The sequence below is a fragment of the Salmo salar genome, chromosome ssa15 (genome assembly GCF_905237065.1).
Source record: "Salmo salar chromosome ssa15, Ssal_v3.1, whole genome shotgun sequence".
Taxonomy (NCBI): domain Eukaryota; kingdom Metazoa; phylum Chordata; class Actinopteri; order Salmoniformes; family Salmonidae; genus Salmo; species Salmo salar.
The window spans coordinates 78,655,378-78,672,898 of NC_059456.1; the positions used below are offsets into that span (position 1 = coordinate 78,655,378).

At 40.8% G+C, this 17,521-nt stretch overlaps 1 protein-coding gene across 1 annotated transcript in view; it reads left to right on the forward strand.

The window, feature by feature from the left end:
- The window catches only part of cntn3a.2 (contactin 3a, tandem duplicate 2), a 72,167-nt gene that overhangs the window by 50,724 nt on the left and 3,922 nt on the right, over positions 1 to 17,521 (forward strand). Inside the window, exons 17-22 of the mRNA XM_014145830.2 lie at positions 1,177 to 1,247; positions 3,575 to 3,809; positions 7,729 to 7,838; positions 10,608 to 10,794; positions 11,203 to 11,315; positions 11,592 to 11,757. Of these exons, the coding sequence (XP_014001305.1) occupies positions 1,177 to 1,247; positions 3,575 to 3,809; positions 7,729 to 7,838; positions 10,608 to 10,794; positions 11,203 to 11,315; positions 11,592 to 11,757 (882 nt within the window). The remainder of the gene's footprint in view (positions 1 to 1,176; positions 1,248 to 3,574; positions 3,810 to 7,728; positions 7,839 to 10,607; positions 10,795 to 11,202; positions 11,316 to 11,591; positions 11,758 to 17,521) is intronic.

A 17,521-nucleotide genomic window follows, 5' to 3' on the forward strand; every position in this document is an offset into this window, starting at 1 on the left:
CTAGCAAAAGTTTGTGCAATGAGACTAAAAAAATTCTGCACTCTGACCCACTAAACATCTTTGCTAGATTCATGATAGTGTTATTATACAAAGCAAGTGAACTTCAAAACGTGGTGTAGTTTTATTGGGATTTGCAGCTGTTGTTTGTAAGTAATGAATCTACTAGCTTCTGAAATAACTTACTCATCCTTCAATATAGACCACATGGAAAATGTAATAAATCAGATTTTCAATATGAATAAAGACTTGTTAAAGTGCCAAAAATCAGCATTTTGACATGTCCCTCATGTTTTTCTGACTTCTAGAAGAGTTTCAACGTAATTTCTGAAGATTATTATTTATTTCACGTGATTAATTTAGCTTTGTCCCTCATGTTAAGGTCAACCCTGTTAAGTGAACTGAACTCTCGTTTTAATATGGTGATACTATTCCCAAAATTAAAAAACAAAAATAACATTCAACATCTAGCAGTCAAATCATAGTGTAAAAGCAGGTGAGTTGGATCTTCTGGTGTTTTGTGGTGGAAAACTGAGACGGATGACAATAACACGTCAAACCTGTTACCTATACATAGATAGGCTAGAAATGTTTTAGCGATTACATTTTTTTGTGAAGCTGGCATTCAATTGCCCCTCCCTGTTGCACACAGTAAGCTTCCATTCTCCATGTCACAAGAGTTATGGCTAATTTAAGATGACCTTAAACCCTGTTACTCAACCCTGTTAATTGGCACTTACTTCATTAATTTTTCTTTATTACTTTATACAATTTTCTATAACAGAATGTCATAGGTGAAATATTTTTTGTTGTTGTGCAAATTAGACTACCCAAAAGGCACTCAACTGGTGGAATGACCCAGCTGTTGGATACAACCCTCCTCCAATCGGGCCCGGGCTCAAACAGTATTTGTTTATTTCAAAGATTCTTAAGCCGTGTTTAAACGAGCTTGCCTGGCACTGTGGAACCAATGGAATTGGAAGTCCCAAAAGTACAAACCCCAACCATCTGGAACTCCAGACAGGCTCAATCAAATGTTCAAAGAATAAAGTAAAACAAATACTATTTGAACCCAGATCTGCTTCAAAGAGCTTTGTCAATACAAATGTCTCCAAGCTATCTGAAACAAAAGACATGTGCCAGACTACTGTTGTCATAAACATGGTCTCTGTTGTGTAGTTCCTGATGCTGCACCCACTGATGTTGGAGGAGGGGGCGGCAGCAGATCAGAGTTGGTTGTTACATGGGAGGTAAGTCATCTTTTGTTCCAGTCTCCTCTAATTTATTTCTTTTTCCTTTTATTTAATTAGGCAAGTCAGTTAAGAACAAATTCTTATTTTCAATGACGGCCTAGGAACAGTGGTTCAGGGGCAGAATGACAGATTTTTACCTTTAGAGGGGCAGCTACTTGCCGCCCCTCTAAAGGTAAACTGTTGTCCTTACTTGTATATCATTGAATAGGGTGCTTATTATTTTACAATGAATCAGTTAGTTGCAGGGGCGAAAATCTGATATCAACTTTGGAGGGGACAATTACATTACATTTTCTCAAGAGCAATTCCTGAGGGGGACACCAAAAGTAGTGCTGTAACACATAGCCTACATTGTAATATGGTAAATGTATATTGAGGAACCAAAGAAATAAGGTGTTTGCCGTACTCCTAACTACCGGTACCCAAAACTACACAACTAATCACAACAGCAATACCATTGCCTTTAACAAATCTTAGTTCAGTCACCAGTTTAAGTTGAGAGTGGGGGTATCCATGGCATTTTCCAATTATGTTCCTATTTTACAAGTAAAAAAAATTGAGAACCTTTCATAATGTTGCCAAACAAAGACTCAACAAACTTACCTGAGACTCCCTGTCTCTGCCAGTCTGTCCCTGCATATCTGTCCCCAACTCTGCTGTCTGTGTGCCATCTGTTGCCTGCTCTGCCTAATGACATCATTGTGAAACATTTCCATTAGAATTTCATTTCTTTCTTATGAACATTTTATCAACTAGTCTTTGAGATATTAGGCTACTAGGGTTCTTACTTTGCGTTTTGGTGTACTGAAAAATACTCTGATTTTTCTACCTGGTTGGCTACACACACACAGTATGTAGGTTATTTACAGTAGGAGATGGGCTTCTATCATCTTATCTTCTATCATTCTATATGGGCTTCGATCTAAAAGGTAGCTAGCAAATGTGAAACGGATTGCAGTGACAAGAGTTGACAGCTGTATGAGTTCACCATTTACACAACATATGCTGCAACCTTTTGTAATTTTAATCGTTTGTTTCATATTGGCTGGCTTCTAACAATAGCTGAATTTGCAAAGCTAGCAAGCACCAATTCAGTGGTGTTTGCTATAATCTTTGCTACCCGGGTTAAATAAAGGTGAAATAAAATATATAAATAAAAGTTCCCTTGCGACAATTTAGCTTTTGCAACGAGACCATTAAATATATTTAAAACAATGGTAGAAGAGAGTGTAGTTCTGTTCAGTTTATCGCTAACCTTATCACAGGGACTTTGAAGCACTAACTTACATGCATGCTGACCTTGGAATAAATTGACGATAGCAAAGATTCCATCTTTGACGACGCCACATAAATGGAATAGGTACTAGCTAGCTTAATAGTTAATATTTGTGCGCTAGCTCTGCATATTCAGCTAGTGTGTGTGCGCGATTGACTGGATTAACCTCACGTCAGTTACGTGCATTGAGTGCCTTTCAGACAGTAGATACGACCTCTACATTACCTAGCAAGCTAAGGAACTGGCAGTGGATCAAACCATTGTAGGCAAAGGGTGGGGGGGTCGCAATCTTTTGAAACTTAAAAACGCGCTATTAAGTGTCTATAATCAGCACAATTGTTTTCATTGCGTATTATTAATATTATTTAAATTACATAGTTATGTTTCAGTGATATATTGGGGGGGACAAATCATATTTTTCCCAGGATGGGGGGGTCGTGTCCCCCCCGGGATTTCCGCCCCTGGTTAGTTGGCTTGTGGGTGTTGTAAATCCAGAGCTGTTGAAATGTGGCTCCGGAGCAGCAGTTGTAATTCCTTAGTTGAGGCGCCCGTATAAGCCCTTGGCAAACAAAAGCAGAACATGCCACCTGACAGATGAATTGTTTTCAATTAATGATACTTTGAATGGTTAAAAGGGTACAATTCAATCAAATCAGAACCTTGGAAATCCAGCAAAACTGCAGTACTGCAAAGTTACATCAGAACAAATGTTTAGGCATCATAAGTGCCAAACAAATAATGTAATGATGATATAAGCTAAATACATTAAGAATTCTACTCTTCACCTAATGTGTTATTATTGAAAATATTTAATTTCACGAACTGTGGGAATAATGTTCCATTAAAAAGGCTGCAGGGAAATATATAATGAGCCCAATAGTTTTAATATCTGCTTTTCTTGCTAATTTCAATTATAGTCAGGTAGCAAAGAAAACAAATTTACAGGTCATTGTTGTGAGATTGGATGTGTTTGTGTCTGGCGTGATGACTCGCTGAATGTGTGTTTTGTATGTGTTTTAATATCACTATAGTTGTGTTTCACTCCCAGCCTGTTCCCGAGGAACTGCAGAACGGTGAGAGCTTCGGTTACATTATCGCGTTCCGTGGCCTCGGTGAGATGACCTGGACCCACGTCGCCACCTCCGCTCCAGGGGCATCCCGCTACGTGTACCGGAACGACAGTATCGCTCCCTTCTCACCCTTCCACGTGAAGGTGGGAGCCTATAACAGCAAAGGGCAGGGCCCGTTCAGTCCCGTGGTCACCATCTACTCTGCAGAGGAAGGTGAGAGATAAACCATGTATACTCCAACATTTCCAAAAAAATGTCCTTTCCTTGCTTCATTGGTTTCCACAAGCACTCATTTGAAAGGGTATGATAGGATTTATTCCATGTACCCTGACTGTTTGACTGTATTAAAGCACAAGGCGAGACCCAAATGCACACATAGGAGGCCAGATGGTTGGAGTCTTACAATGATTATTAATCCAAAGGGGTAGGCAAGAGAATGGTCGTGGACAGGCAAAAAGGTCAAAACCAGATCAGAGTCCAGGAGGTACAGAGTGGCAGACAGGCTTGTTGTCAAGGCAGGCAGAATGGTCAGGCAGGTGGGTACAAAGTCCAGAAACAGGCAGGGGTCAAAACCGGGAGGACGAGAAAAAGGAGAATGCAAAAAGCAGGAGAACGGGAAAAACTGGTTGACTTGGAAACGTACAAGACAAACTGGCACAGAGAGACAGGAAACACAGGGATAAATACACTGGGGAAAACAAGCTACACCTGGAGGGGGTGGAGACAATAACGAGGATAGGTGGAACTGACCAGGGTGTGACAGACTGTTGAACTGTGTGTCCAAAATGGCACTCTATTCCCTATATATTGCACAACTTTTGACCTGAGCCATAGGGTGCTATTTCAGACACAACCCCAGTTCACATATTGAAATAATGCATTGTTGTGTTAGAGAGGTGCACATTATGATAATATACTCAAATGTAACTATAAATCAATCAAAACAAAGGTTACCCCACTTTATTTAGATAGCCCCCTAAACATGGTCTACAAATGCTCAAAATATCAACAAACTATCAACTGCAACTCTGTTGATTGAAATACAACAACATGCAAGAATTAGAGCTAGAGTTAGGGTTAGTGGATAGCTAGTTTAGTTTGTTGAATATCTATAAGCCATCTATAGGGGACTATCTTAAGGTAACTGTCCAGTGTTTCCATATATAATTATATAATTATTTTAAATATGAGTGAAATAGTTTTCCATCCAACAAAATGGGAATTAAGTATGTTAAAAAGCAGCTTTTCTGTGTTGGAAGGGTGTGGGCATATACCAGTCATAAAAAATATGAATTTGAGTAGACAGCTGATTGGCCAGCTCATCCTCTTCAGGAAGATGACATCATCATTTATGAGGAAATATCAAGCATTTTTTAAAGGTCTGTTTGAGATACAAGTTTGAAGTGGGATTTGTGAAGTGTTTTTTTTATCCAATTTATGCTTTGGCCACAAATACAAGTATAGGATGAGTCAACAACATTATTTGATTATGAATTAACAGAATATTAACTTTAAAAAAATTGATTTTCACTGGACAGTTACTTTCAATAAAGTACCAAAGTTAATATACTCAGCAAAAAAAGAAACATCCCTTTTTCAGGACCCTGTCTTTCAAAGATAATTTGGAAAAATCCAAATAACTTCACAGATCTTCATTGTAAAGGGTTTAAACACTGTTTCTCATGCTTGTTCAATGAACCATAAACAATTAATGAACATGCACCTGTGGAACGGTCATTAAGACACTAACAGCTTACAGACAGTAGGCAATTAAGGTCACAGTTATGAAAACTTAGGACACTAAAGAGACCTTTCTACTGACTCTGAAAAACACCAAAAGAAAGATGCCCAGGGTCCCTGCTCATCTGCGTGAACGTGCAGGGAGATAGACAGCGTTACAGGGAGATAGGATGGACAGCTGATCATCCTCGCAGTGGCAGACCACGTGTAACAACACCTGCACAGGATCGGTACATCCGAACATGACACCTGCGGGACAGGTACAGGATGGCAAAAACAACTGTCCGAGTTACACCAGGAATGCACAATCCCTCCATCAGTGCTCAGACTGTCCTCAATAGGCTGAGAGGCTGGACTGAAGGCTGTAGGCCTGTTGTAAGGCAGGTCCTCACCAGACATCCCCGGCAACAACGTCGCCTATGGGCACATACCCACCGTTGCTGGACCAGACAGGATTGGCAAAAAGTGCTCTTCACTGATGAGTCGCGGTTTTGTCTCACCAGGGGTGATGGTCAGATTCATGTTTATCGTCGAAGGAATGAACGTTGCACCGAGGCCTGTACTCTGGAGCGGGATCGATTTGGAGGTGGAGGGTCCGTCATGGTCTGGGGCGGTGTGTCACAGCACCGTCGGACTGAGCTTGTTGTCATTGCAGGCAATCTCAATGCTGTGCGTTACAGGGAAGACATCCTCCTCCCTCATGTGGTACCCTTTCTGCAGGCTCATCCTGACATGACCCTCCAGCATGACAATGCCACCAGCCATACTGCTCATTCTGTGCGTGATTTCCTGCAAGACAGGAATGTCAGTGTTCTGCCATGGCCAGCGAAGAGCCCGGATCTCAATCCCATTGAGCACGTCTGGGACCTGTTGGATCGGAGGGTGAGGGCTAGGGCCATTCCCCCAGAAATGTCCGGGAACTTCCCCCCCCTTTGTTCAGGGACACATTATTCAATTTGTGTTTGTGACTGTGGAACTTGTTCAGTTTATGTCTCAGTTGTTGAATCTTGTTATGTTCATGCAAATATTTACACATGTTAAGTTTGCTGAAAATTAACACAGTTGACAGTGAGAGGACGTTTCTTTTTTTGCTGAGTTTACAATAAACCAGTGGTCACCAACCGGTCAATTGCTATCAACTTGTCGATCTCCAAGGCATTTCTAGTCGATCACCAAACATTTCTGTAAAAAACCCAACGATAAAGCCTTGTGTTCCTTTTTTTTTGTCTCGGGCTGTTGGTGGTAGGTGCAGCCAGTTCAGCTGCCCTGCGCGCCGGGTAGGTAAACTGTTGCCATTTCATGTGTCTGAAGGTAGACCTGGAGAGGAAATCAAGTGCATTATGCCACCGCTGGCCAATCAGATTGCTCAGGTGACCAAGTCTGCAGTAACCTAGCAGGCATAAAAGAAAACTACGGCAAAATGAATACTGTGAGATTCCTAACGTTTAAAACCATGAGAGAGACTGTCAATGAATACAGCAAAGAGCTGCTGTTTTTGAGTGAGTTAAAGTTCTTACTCAGCACTGTCAACACTTTGTATTCAACACTTTTATAACCCATAAAATGCGCGTTCTTCCTATTTCCACTCAGCGCTACAACAAGCAGTGCAGCAGTAATGAATGAGTAGGAAAGTGTATATAGGCTTGCGTTGTTGTTATTATTAGCGGCTTGGGTCTTTTTTAATATCAAGGAATATTTCACTTTCTCTGTTCATAGGAGTAACAACATAGATTTGTGCATGAGGTAGAAATAATGTGGTGCGACTCGAGTTTCGCCATCAGCTGGAAGACGGTGTCCCTTTTTGGTCAGTGTCAGTGGAGGAAAGGGAGAGCGGAGGGATGTTGAGAGACGTCCCTCAGTCTGCTGCTCTTTCCCTCCGCTGAGACTGACCATCAGATGCAGGCACCATCAGCCAAGTAAAATAAAAGCAAATTATTTAAATGTATGCTCACTCAGCTGTGCCTCACAAGTAATACAACAATGGATATATTACCGGTGTGATCATATAGCCTACCTCAAATTTTGAAATATAATTTTAAAAGAATGTCCCGAACAACAATGCATTGGCAGGTAAATTCAAGCAAAGCCAGTATGCTGTGTTAATGTATTGAGCCTATAGCTTACTGCACAAACCTCATTGCTACAGTATTGTTTTTAGTTGGTTATTGTTGCATAGGCTTACATTTTTTAAGTCATGTTAATAAAAAGCGGTAGATCTCGGCATGCATTTTGACTCAGAAAGTGATCTTGACTCAGAAAAGGTTGGTGACCACTGCAATAAACTGAAGGATCATAAATGTTTGTTTGAAAGGGGTTGTCTTTGTCTGTAGAGTCGTTTGCCTTGGTTGTTTTTCAATAATGGGTGAAACTCTCCTTGGTTGTGTCTTTTCAGAGCCGAGTGGTATGCCAGGGGGAGTTTGGGCCAGAAGTGTTTCCGCCTCAGAAATTGAAGTGAATTGGCAGGCTCTATCCTTTACTCCTGAAAGAGTTCTCGGCTACGAGGTATATTTCCTGTTTTAAATGTAAATGAAACAGCGAGTTTGTGCAACACAATTACAATGCCTGTCGTCACCCACAGTGTACCTCAAAGCCTCAACTTCAAAACGTCATGTTCCCATGGTAACAGCTGATTTAATTGGATGACTTGTGTGGCAAATTATACAGGCCTTCACAGCAGCATCCTGAGAGCACTTTGGCCCTTTTAAAGAATACAAAGCAAAATGCTGATATACCTGCTTTTTTACTTCCTGCCACCTGTACTCAACACCACAAACACATAATGTGTTTTTGGGCCAGAAACATGCCAAGCATTTAACCACTTTCCAGAACCTTAACCCTAAACCAGGGCTGCCAACTTTTGAAGATAGGAAATCTCACTCCAAGCTATCATAAATCTGAATGCTCCACCCAAAAGCAAATTTTCTGTAATTCTGTATATTTTCACACAGCTTTGGCCATGACCAAATCATGATTAATTTAAAATTGAATACACACTCAAATCTCAACGACTTGGTTTTAAGTTACTTTAAGATTATTTGGACACGAAATTTGGAGAATGCCAACTGGTGGAAAATGCTAACATTAACGGTTGGTGGCCGTGGCTAACCATAGGATGGATTGCAGTCTCTCCTTGTCCATAAGAAATAAACAAGTTAAAATGTAATTAATTTGGTGAACTATCCCTTTAAAATAGGAATGTAGAAATTCCTGCATAGAGGAAGCTCCCCAAGAAGGTTGGCCACCCCTGATCTATGTTTCCCAAATACTGTGGATTTGAAAATGTGACATTTGATTTCTACAAATTACCCCACATTCAAAAAGATCTAATGAATATCAATCTTCAGGTGATTGAGGCTGATTTTCAAAACCTTTCTATCATCTTTCTGTACATAGGCAACATCTTTTGCATTCATACCTACCATATCTGTCTAGCAGCTTGTGCACAATACTAAAATGACAAAACAGGATATTTGAGACAAGGGGCATTTCAATATAGCCTATTCTCATTTTATGACGTAGCCTATGGCACTGCCCATAAATGCATACAAAAATGAATAGCCCTCATTGAATTGTAAAAAAAAAAAAAAGATCCATTCAAAGACAAGTTGGCATATCAGATTTCACATTTAATTACACCAGCAAAATTGGTAAGAAGGGAAGTAGTAAAACTATGAGGAATAACAGTAGTGTTCTTGCTAAGATAGGCACACCAATTAGTCTATATGTGACTGACCGGCTCAAATCGGTCTTATGAAACAAAATTTGAGATGTTTTTTTTACAGTGGATAAATAAAACAGAGTATCATAAAATGGTGTGTCATACACTACAGTTGAGGAACAATGGGAAAGTAATTTTGCTTTGAAAGTTGATAAACATTTAAACTCACTTTTGAGGAAATGGCCTTTGAATCTTTTGGTACTAATACTGGAGAGCCCTTCAGATAGACAGAAGCGTGCTATATGGCAGACCAATCCAAACTCATCTCTCGGCATTTTCAGCCCACTCATTATCTCAGCCAATCATGGCTAGCGGGAAGGTTGGTGTCTTTTGAAGTGGCTAAACCAAATAGGCTCGTAATTGAACAATTGTATTCGTATTTACAGATGGCATACAAGTTTGTTATTAAGGCACATGAAAGTTCACATGTTCAGAAGGCATTTCTGCCAACAACAAAAAAAGCTTATGTTCAAATGGCTCTCCTGTGAAGTAGTGACCTGTGACATATGCCTAGTTTCCTGAAGCGGGTCACATATTTTAGCCCATTGTAGGGGATGGATATTGTTCTAATGACTTAGACCAAATACATTATTGTGAAAGACACACCCCCCCCCAACTAGAGCCAGTTAAACATTTGGGTTCACAATCTGGGCAAAATAATATTCATAATATAGTAAGACAAAATCAGGTCACCCTTCCAAAATTCCTGCTGAACAAATGATGTGAATAATGTGACCTATGGAGCTGGGCTAATGCAAGTGGTGAATTAAATCACTATGGTAGGCTATATTATCGCATGCTGTCAAAAGGAAGCATTTTGCGACAGGGGCAAGTTGTGACAGCAAATTAATTTGTTGATAATTATGTGTACAAAACAGTGCTACAAGTTGTTGTGCTGCTCTTTAACAATTGAGTTCATAAACTTTGTTCAGTGTAGAACGAATGTGCCTGTCCAGTCTGTCGTGGCTGCCTTCCACAATCGTGGGAGGTGTTTCTTTACAAACACGTATCCAATCACCATTTGTACCTGACCCTTACTAAACCAATCACAAGCCTCAATGTGACGCGGTTCACAGTGCGGTGGCAGGAAGCTGAAGCATCTCCCAGGTTGAGATGCCGCGGTTGAAATGTGAATGCACTGAATATACACTGGATTAAATAGAAAATAAAAGCAGTACTTTTTTCAATTCGTGAGAAATAAGAGGTGTAGCGTGTGAAGAGGGTCAAATGTGTGTCTCACCCCCAATGCTTGAGAGTTGGCAGCACTGCCCTAAACTTAACCTTAAACCTAACCTTTACCAAGTTGTTGCTTAAAGTATCACTCTTCGGGATTCATGAAAATAATTACCTTAAGCGAGGTGGGAGTAAAAGGCATATAGCCAACCAGAGCTCAGATATTAGCATAAACCAAATCCCCAGTTTGAGATATCTCCACATGTCCACAAGTCTATAACATCGGATGGTTGTTTATTCAGTGTGTCAATGTGTTTTCTTCTGTCCCTATTCAAGTAATACATGAACAAATAAACTCCCATTTCCTCCAATTTCAACAGGTGGTGTACTGGGAGGATGACACCAAGCCAGAGACGATGGGGAAAGTGAGGGTACCTGGGAGTCAAACCTCGGTCACTGTTAGTGGCTTAGGGCGAAACACTCAGTATTTTCTCACAGTCAGCGCTTTCAACACAGCTGGTACTGGCCCTTTCCTCCCCGCCATCAACGCCACCACCAAGAAATCACGTAGGTGTCTTGAACACACTAAAATACTGACCTAGACGGTCAATGGAGGGAATTCCATCAATTGCTCAGCAAAAGGGAAAATGTATTAATAAACTGGACAAATGTGTAGTGGACAGAGGTATAGAGTTCACCATTCTTTTTAATTAAGGCCAAGTGGGGAGGACAGAGGAGGGCGTTAACGTATTTCGGCACGTTTACTTTTTGTCACAGCAGTGGTTGGGAAATAGCTCTTATTTAAAGGGTACATTTTAACTGCATCGTGGGTAGCTGTCAGGAGAAAAGTGTGTAGAGTAGAATGAGCCAGGTCATAGAGACACTATGACTGGTGATGATGACTGGGTGAGGTCATGACTTGTTATGGTAACATACAAAGAAACTTAATGAGAGAATGCTGCTTGTGTCCAACAGCACCTGGACAACCTCCTCTAAATGTTGAGTGGACCTTGATTGGCTCCCAGATCACTATATACTGGGAGCCGGTGGTAGCCATGGAAACAGAGTCAGAGGTCACCGGTTACCAAGTGAGTTCATATTATCCTCAAACTTCCCACTTATTTCCAAACTAGTAATGGCAAATTAGTCCAGCTACATATTTATCAATATCTGCTGTACTACATATTTCTGCTGTACCTACACCTTTTTGTTATTTCTGATACATGTCCAGGAAGAATCACGTGGTCGTCTAGTCCATCACCCAGTATAGTTTCTAATGATAAATCCCATCCTAATTTTTCACCAATCAACTTGCTGATTATGAAGAATGCTACTCCATGTTTTCTATTTCCCTCCCCCATCAGCTGTCTTATAGGAGTCTGAAACATAAGGAAGAGAACATGCTCTTGACAAACAATTCCACAGCCGAGCTGACCCTCGTTGACAACGAAGACTATGTCATCCACATAAGGTCGCTGAGCGAGGGAGGGCTTGGCCCAGCCACAGATCCCATCCGCATCCACAAACTAAGTAAGCTGCTCATAATGTAAAGCATTAACTCATCTGGGTTCAGCGAAAATATACAGTACCAGTCAAAAGTTTGGAAACACCTAATCATTCAATGGTTTTTCTTTATTTGTACTATTTTCTACATTGTTGAATAATAGTGAAGACATCAAAACTGAAATAACACATATGGAATCATGTAGTAACCAAGAAAGTGTTAAACCAATCAAAATATATTTAAAATGTTAGATTCTTCAAAGTAGCCACCCTTTGCCTTGATGACAGCTTTGCACACTCTTGGCATTCTTTCAACCAGCTTCAATGCTTTTCTAACGGTCTTGAAGGAGTTCCCACATATGCTGAGCACGTGTTGGCTGCTTTTCCTTCCTCTGCAGTCCGACTCATCCCACGCCATCTCAAATGGGTTGAGTTCGGGTGATTGTGGAGGCCAGGTTATCTGATGTAGCCCTCCATCATTCGCCTTCTTGGTCAAATAGCCCTAACACAGCCTGGAGGTGTGTTGGGTCATTGTCCTGTTGAAAAACAAATGATAGTCCCACTAAGCCCAAACCAGATGGGATGGTGTATTGCTGCAGAATGCTGTGGTAGCTATGCTGGTTAAGTGTGCCTTGAATTCAAAATAAATCACTGAGAGTGTCACCAGCAAAGCATCCCCACACCATCACACCTCCTCCTCCATGCTTCACGGTGGGAACCACACATACGGAGATCATCTGTTCACCTACTCTGCGTCTCACAAAGACATGGCGGTTGGAATCAAAAATCTCAAATTTGGAATCATCAGACCAAAGGACAGATTTCCACCAGTCTAATGGCCATTGCTCGTGTTTCTTGGCCCAAGCAAGTCTCATCTTCTTCTTATTGGTGTCCTTTAGTAGTGGTTTCTTTGCAGCAATTCGACTATGAAGGCCTGATTCACGCAGTCTCATCTGAACAGTTGATGTTGAAATGTGTCTGTTACTTGAACTCTGTGAAGCATTTATTTGGGCTGCAATTTTTGAGGCTGGTAACTCTAATGAACTTATCCTCTGCAGCAGACTTAACTCTCTGGGTCTTCCTTTCCTGTGGCGGTCCTCATGAGAGCCATTTTCATCATAGCGCTTGATGGTTTTTGCGACTGCACTTGAAGAAACTTTTAAAGTTCTTTAAATTTTCCGGATTGACCTTCATGGCTTAAAGTAATTATGGGCTGTCGTTTCTCTTTGCTTATTTGAGCTGTTCTTGCCATAATATGGACTTGGTTGTTTACCAAATAGCGCTATCTTCTGTATACCAACCCTAACTGGTCACAACACAACTGATTGGCTCAAACGTATTAAGTAACTTTTAACAAGGCACATGCATTCCAGGTGACATACTCATGAAGCTGGTTGAGAGTATGCAAAGCTATCATCAAGGCAAGAATTTTGATTTGTTTAACACTTTTTTGGTTACTACATGATTCCATGTGTTATTTCATAGTTTTGACGTCTTCACTATTATTCTACAATGTAAAAAATAGTAAAAATAAAGAAAAACCCTTGAATGAGTAGGTGTATCCAAACTTCTGACTGGTACTGTATTTGATAATGAAGATATTAACAAAATACGATAGGCCCTTGGACAAACTTAATGTGACATAATGTGATGTTTCAATCCCCATCGGGACAGGGTCAGGTTATTAGAAATGGATGGATCTTGGAAATATATGTAGACAGTGTGTGTTGAATCAAAGAAGATATTGACTGGAGTCTTTTGTCGATTTAATACGTTCTGCTCACAAAGGAGAAGCAAGTTCAGAGGGACCAAGAGTCTTGTCTCAGCTTATATCCAAAACTAGTTATATCTATATTATGTGAGTGCATATTGCCATTCTATTACCATCAGGTAGTTACAACTGAGATGGCACTGGAAACACTATTTCCATCAAGATGAAAACAGTTTTTCTCTAGATTAAGTCATTTAGGAACTTGATAACCTAGCCAAAACAGTTTGTCCTCCTGTGACTGCCCTCTTTTGGGCTCCGCAGGCTCATATTTTGCTGAAATATGCAGCACAATCTATCTATGTCACTAAGTTTCACTTCCCTTCTCACTGGATACTATTTTACCTTCCTGGGAGACTACAGGAGGAGACCTCTTCCTTTCCTTTAAATGCTAATTAGAGGTTCAAGCAGCGAAGCTCACTTGGGGCCCACAAAAGGCTAGAGCCGGCACTGTTTATTGTTTTTGTTGGAGTTCATTATTAGGAGTTCGAGCAGCAAAGCTTTGAGAAATCCTATTGTTATTATTTTTAAACCGGTTCTTCCATCACAAAACATTAACATGCAAATGTCTGTGAGATGGTAAGGCCTAGGAGGGTGCATCTTGGCATGATGGTAAAGGCTTATAGTCCACACCCTCTCATGCAATGCTATGCCAGTTAGCCAGATGGTGGCGCTATAACACACAATTGAAAATGCCCCTCACCCCGTTTCACCTAGAGTCATAAAATACATAGCTACATAGGTCCGCCATGATGGATATTCCGCCATTCAGAATTTTGTGGAAAACACTGGGCAGACCGGAAGGACTGGGCAGACCTGCATGAAACTTGATAGCATCAATGGACCAAGGTCTCCGAAAACAATATTTTTCCGACTAGTATCACAAACAACATGGCAGCTATGGACAAATAAACATTAAAGTGGGCGTGACCTGACACATAAATGCATATGAATCTGACATGGATACTTATATAGATACATTGTAACAAACACTGTCAAGACTCAACATATGCAAGCACATGGAGATTAACCACACTGTGGCCCTACAACAGGCACATAATTATATCTATTGATCTGTTTGACTTTGGCACACATGCTCAGCGATGTGAGTCTAGCAAACCTGTAGAGTATGGTTCAGTTTGGCCCAAGGTGGCGCTGTTGGACAGGAAAAAACATTAACGCAAGATCATTGGTTTATAACGGCCATGTTGTTTAAACTAGAGTCTTAGAAAATAAAGACGTGGGTTTTAAGACGTGGGTCCATAGATGCAATATACCAGATGTGGTGTCGGTCGGTCCAGTGGTTCTGGCGAAAAATACATTCAGTTGTCAACATCATTAAACATTTTAAAAAATCCATCAAAAGCATATTGCATGATCTATTTGATATGGAGTTATGATGTTTGGCAGGTGTGTTAAAGTTAGAATCCTTAGTTGCAACATCGATTTTTAGACATAAATTAATGATATACACTAAGTGTTCAAAACATTAGGAACATAGACTGACAAGTTGAATCCAGGTGAAAGCTATGATCCCTTATTGATATCACCAGCAAAACCAATTCAATCAGTTTAGATGAAGGGGAGGAGACAGGCTAAAGAAGTATTTTTAAGCCTTGAGACAATTGAGACATGGATTGTGTATGTGTGCCATTCAGATGCAATTTAAGGGCCTTTGAACGCGGTATGGTAGTAGGTGCCAGGCGCACCGGTTTGAGTGTGTCAAGAACTGCAAAGCTGCTGGGTTTTTCCACGCTCAACAATTTCCTCTGTGTGTCAAGAATGGTCCACCACCCAAAGGACATCCAACCAACTTGACACAATTGTGGGAAGCATTGGAGTCAACATGGGCCATTATCCCTGTGGAATGATTTCGACACCTTGTAGTCCATGCCCCGAGGAATGGAGGCTGTTCTGATGGTAAAAGGTGGCAAACTCAATATAAGGAAGGTGTTCCCAATATTTTGTACACTGTGTATACCCATTGATTCTTGAAGAATAGAACTTAGAACCATGAGCTTAGTTCAACTGTAAAACCCCATCAGAACCCAAGATATAAGCTTGTTTAACTCCAATGTTTGTAAACAATGTAAATGTAAACCAACACTGTATATCCTCAAAACATGGTTAAAAGTACACTGAACAAAAATATAAACTCATCATGCAACAATTTCAAAGATTTTTGTCACGTCCTGACCAGTAGTGTCATTGTAGTTTGGTCAGGGCGTGGCAGGGGGTGTTTGTTTTGTGTGTTTCGGTGTTTTTGGTTTAGGTTCCATGTTTTCTATTTCTATGTTTAAATCTAGTTTTCTATTTCTATGTTGGGTTTTGGTAGGACCTCCAATTAGAGGCAGCTGGTTGTCGTTGCCTCTAATTGGAGGCCATATTTAGTTGAGGTTTGTTTCACTTGTGTTTTGTGGGTGGTTATTTTCTGTATAGCCTGGGAGCCTTATGGAACTGTTTTCGTCGTTTGTTTATTTTGTTTAAGTGTTTTCTTTAATAAGTTAAGAAGATGAGCACTTTACCCGCTGTGCCTTGGTCCAATCCTTACGACGCCCAAGACAATTTTACTGAATTACAGATCATATAAGGAAATCAGTCAATTGAAATGAATGAATTAGTCCCTAATCTTTGTATTTCACATGACTGGGAATACAGATATGCATCTGTTTGCCTCATGCAGTGCGACACATCTCCTGCTCATAGAGTTGATCAAACAGTTGATTGTCGCTTGTGTAATGTTGTCTCACTCCTCTGCAATGGCTGTGTGAAGTTGCTTGATATTGGTTGGAACTGGAAGACTCTGTTGTACACGTTGATCCAGAGCATCCCAAACATGCTCAATGGGTGACATGTCTGGTGAGTATGCAGGCCATGGAAGAACTGGGAAATGTTCAGCTTCCAGGAATTGTGTACAGATCCTTGCGACATGGGTCTGTGCATTATCATGCTGAAACATGAGGTGGTGGTGGCGGATGAATGGCACGACAATGGGCCTCAGGATCTTGTCACGGTATCTCTGTGCATTCAAATTGCCATCGATAAAATGCAATTGTGTTCTTTGTCCGTAGCTTATGCTTGCCCATACCATAACCCCACCGCCACCATGTGGAACTGTGTTTACAATGTTGACATCAGCAAACCGCTCGCCCACATGACGCCATACACGCTGTTTTCCATGTGCCCGGTACAGTTGAAACCGGGATTCATCTGACAGTTTCTGACAGTTTGTGCAGAAATTCTTTGGTTGTGCAAACCCACGGTTTCATCAGCTGTCCAGGTTTCTGGTCTCAGATGATGCCGCAGTTGAAGAAGCCAGATGTGGAGTTCCTGGGATGAAGTGGTTACACGTGGTCTGCAGTTGTGAGGCCGGTTGGACGTACTGCCAATTTCTCAAAAACAACCGTTGGAGGCGGCTTATAGTAGGGAAATTAACATTGAATTCTCTGGCAACAGCTCTGGTGGACATTCCTGCAGTCAGCAGGCCAATTGCACTCTCCCTCAAAACTTGAGTCATCTGTGGCGTTGTGTTGTGTAACAAAACTGCACATTTTTAGAGTGGCTTTTATTGTCTCCAGTGCACATATGTAATTATCATGCTGTTTAATAAGCTTCTTGATATGGCACACCGGTTAGGTGGATTGATTATCTTGGCAAAGGAGTAATGCTCACTACCAGGGATGTAAACAAATTTGTGCACAGAATTTGAGAGAAATAAGCTTTTTGTGCGTATAGAACATTTCTGGGATCTTTTATTTCAGCTCATGAAACCAACACTTTACATGCTGCATTTATATTTTTGTTCAGTATATAATTTTTACATCATGGATGGTCAGTCATTGTATACATAGCTCTGTTTATGAATTTGAGAGTGGTTACATTTCTCCAGGCCCATCCCTCACCTTTTTACCAAAACAGAGGCGGGGTGACCGCTGTGTTATTGTTTCAACTAAGGATTCTAGCTTTAAGGAGTACAGAAGTAGCTCATCGAGAATCCATTTTGTCCTGATAATGGCGCTGTGG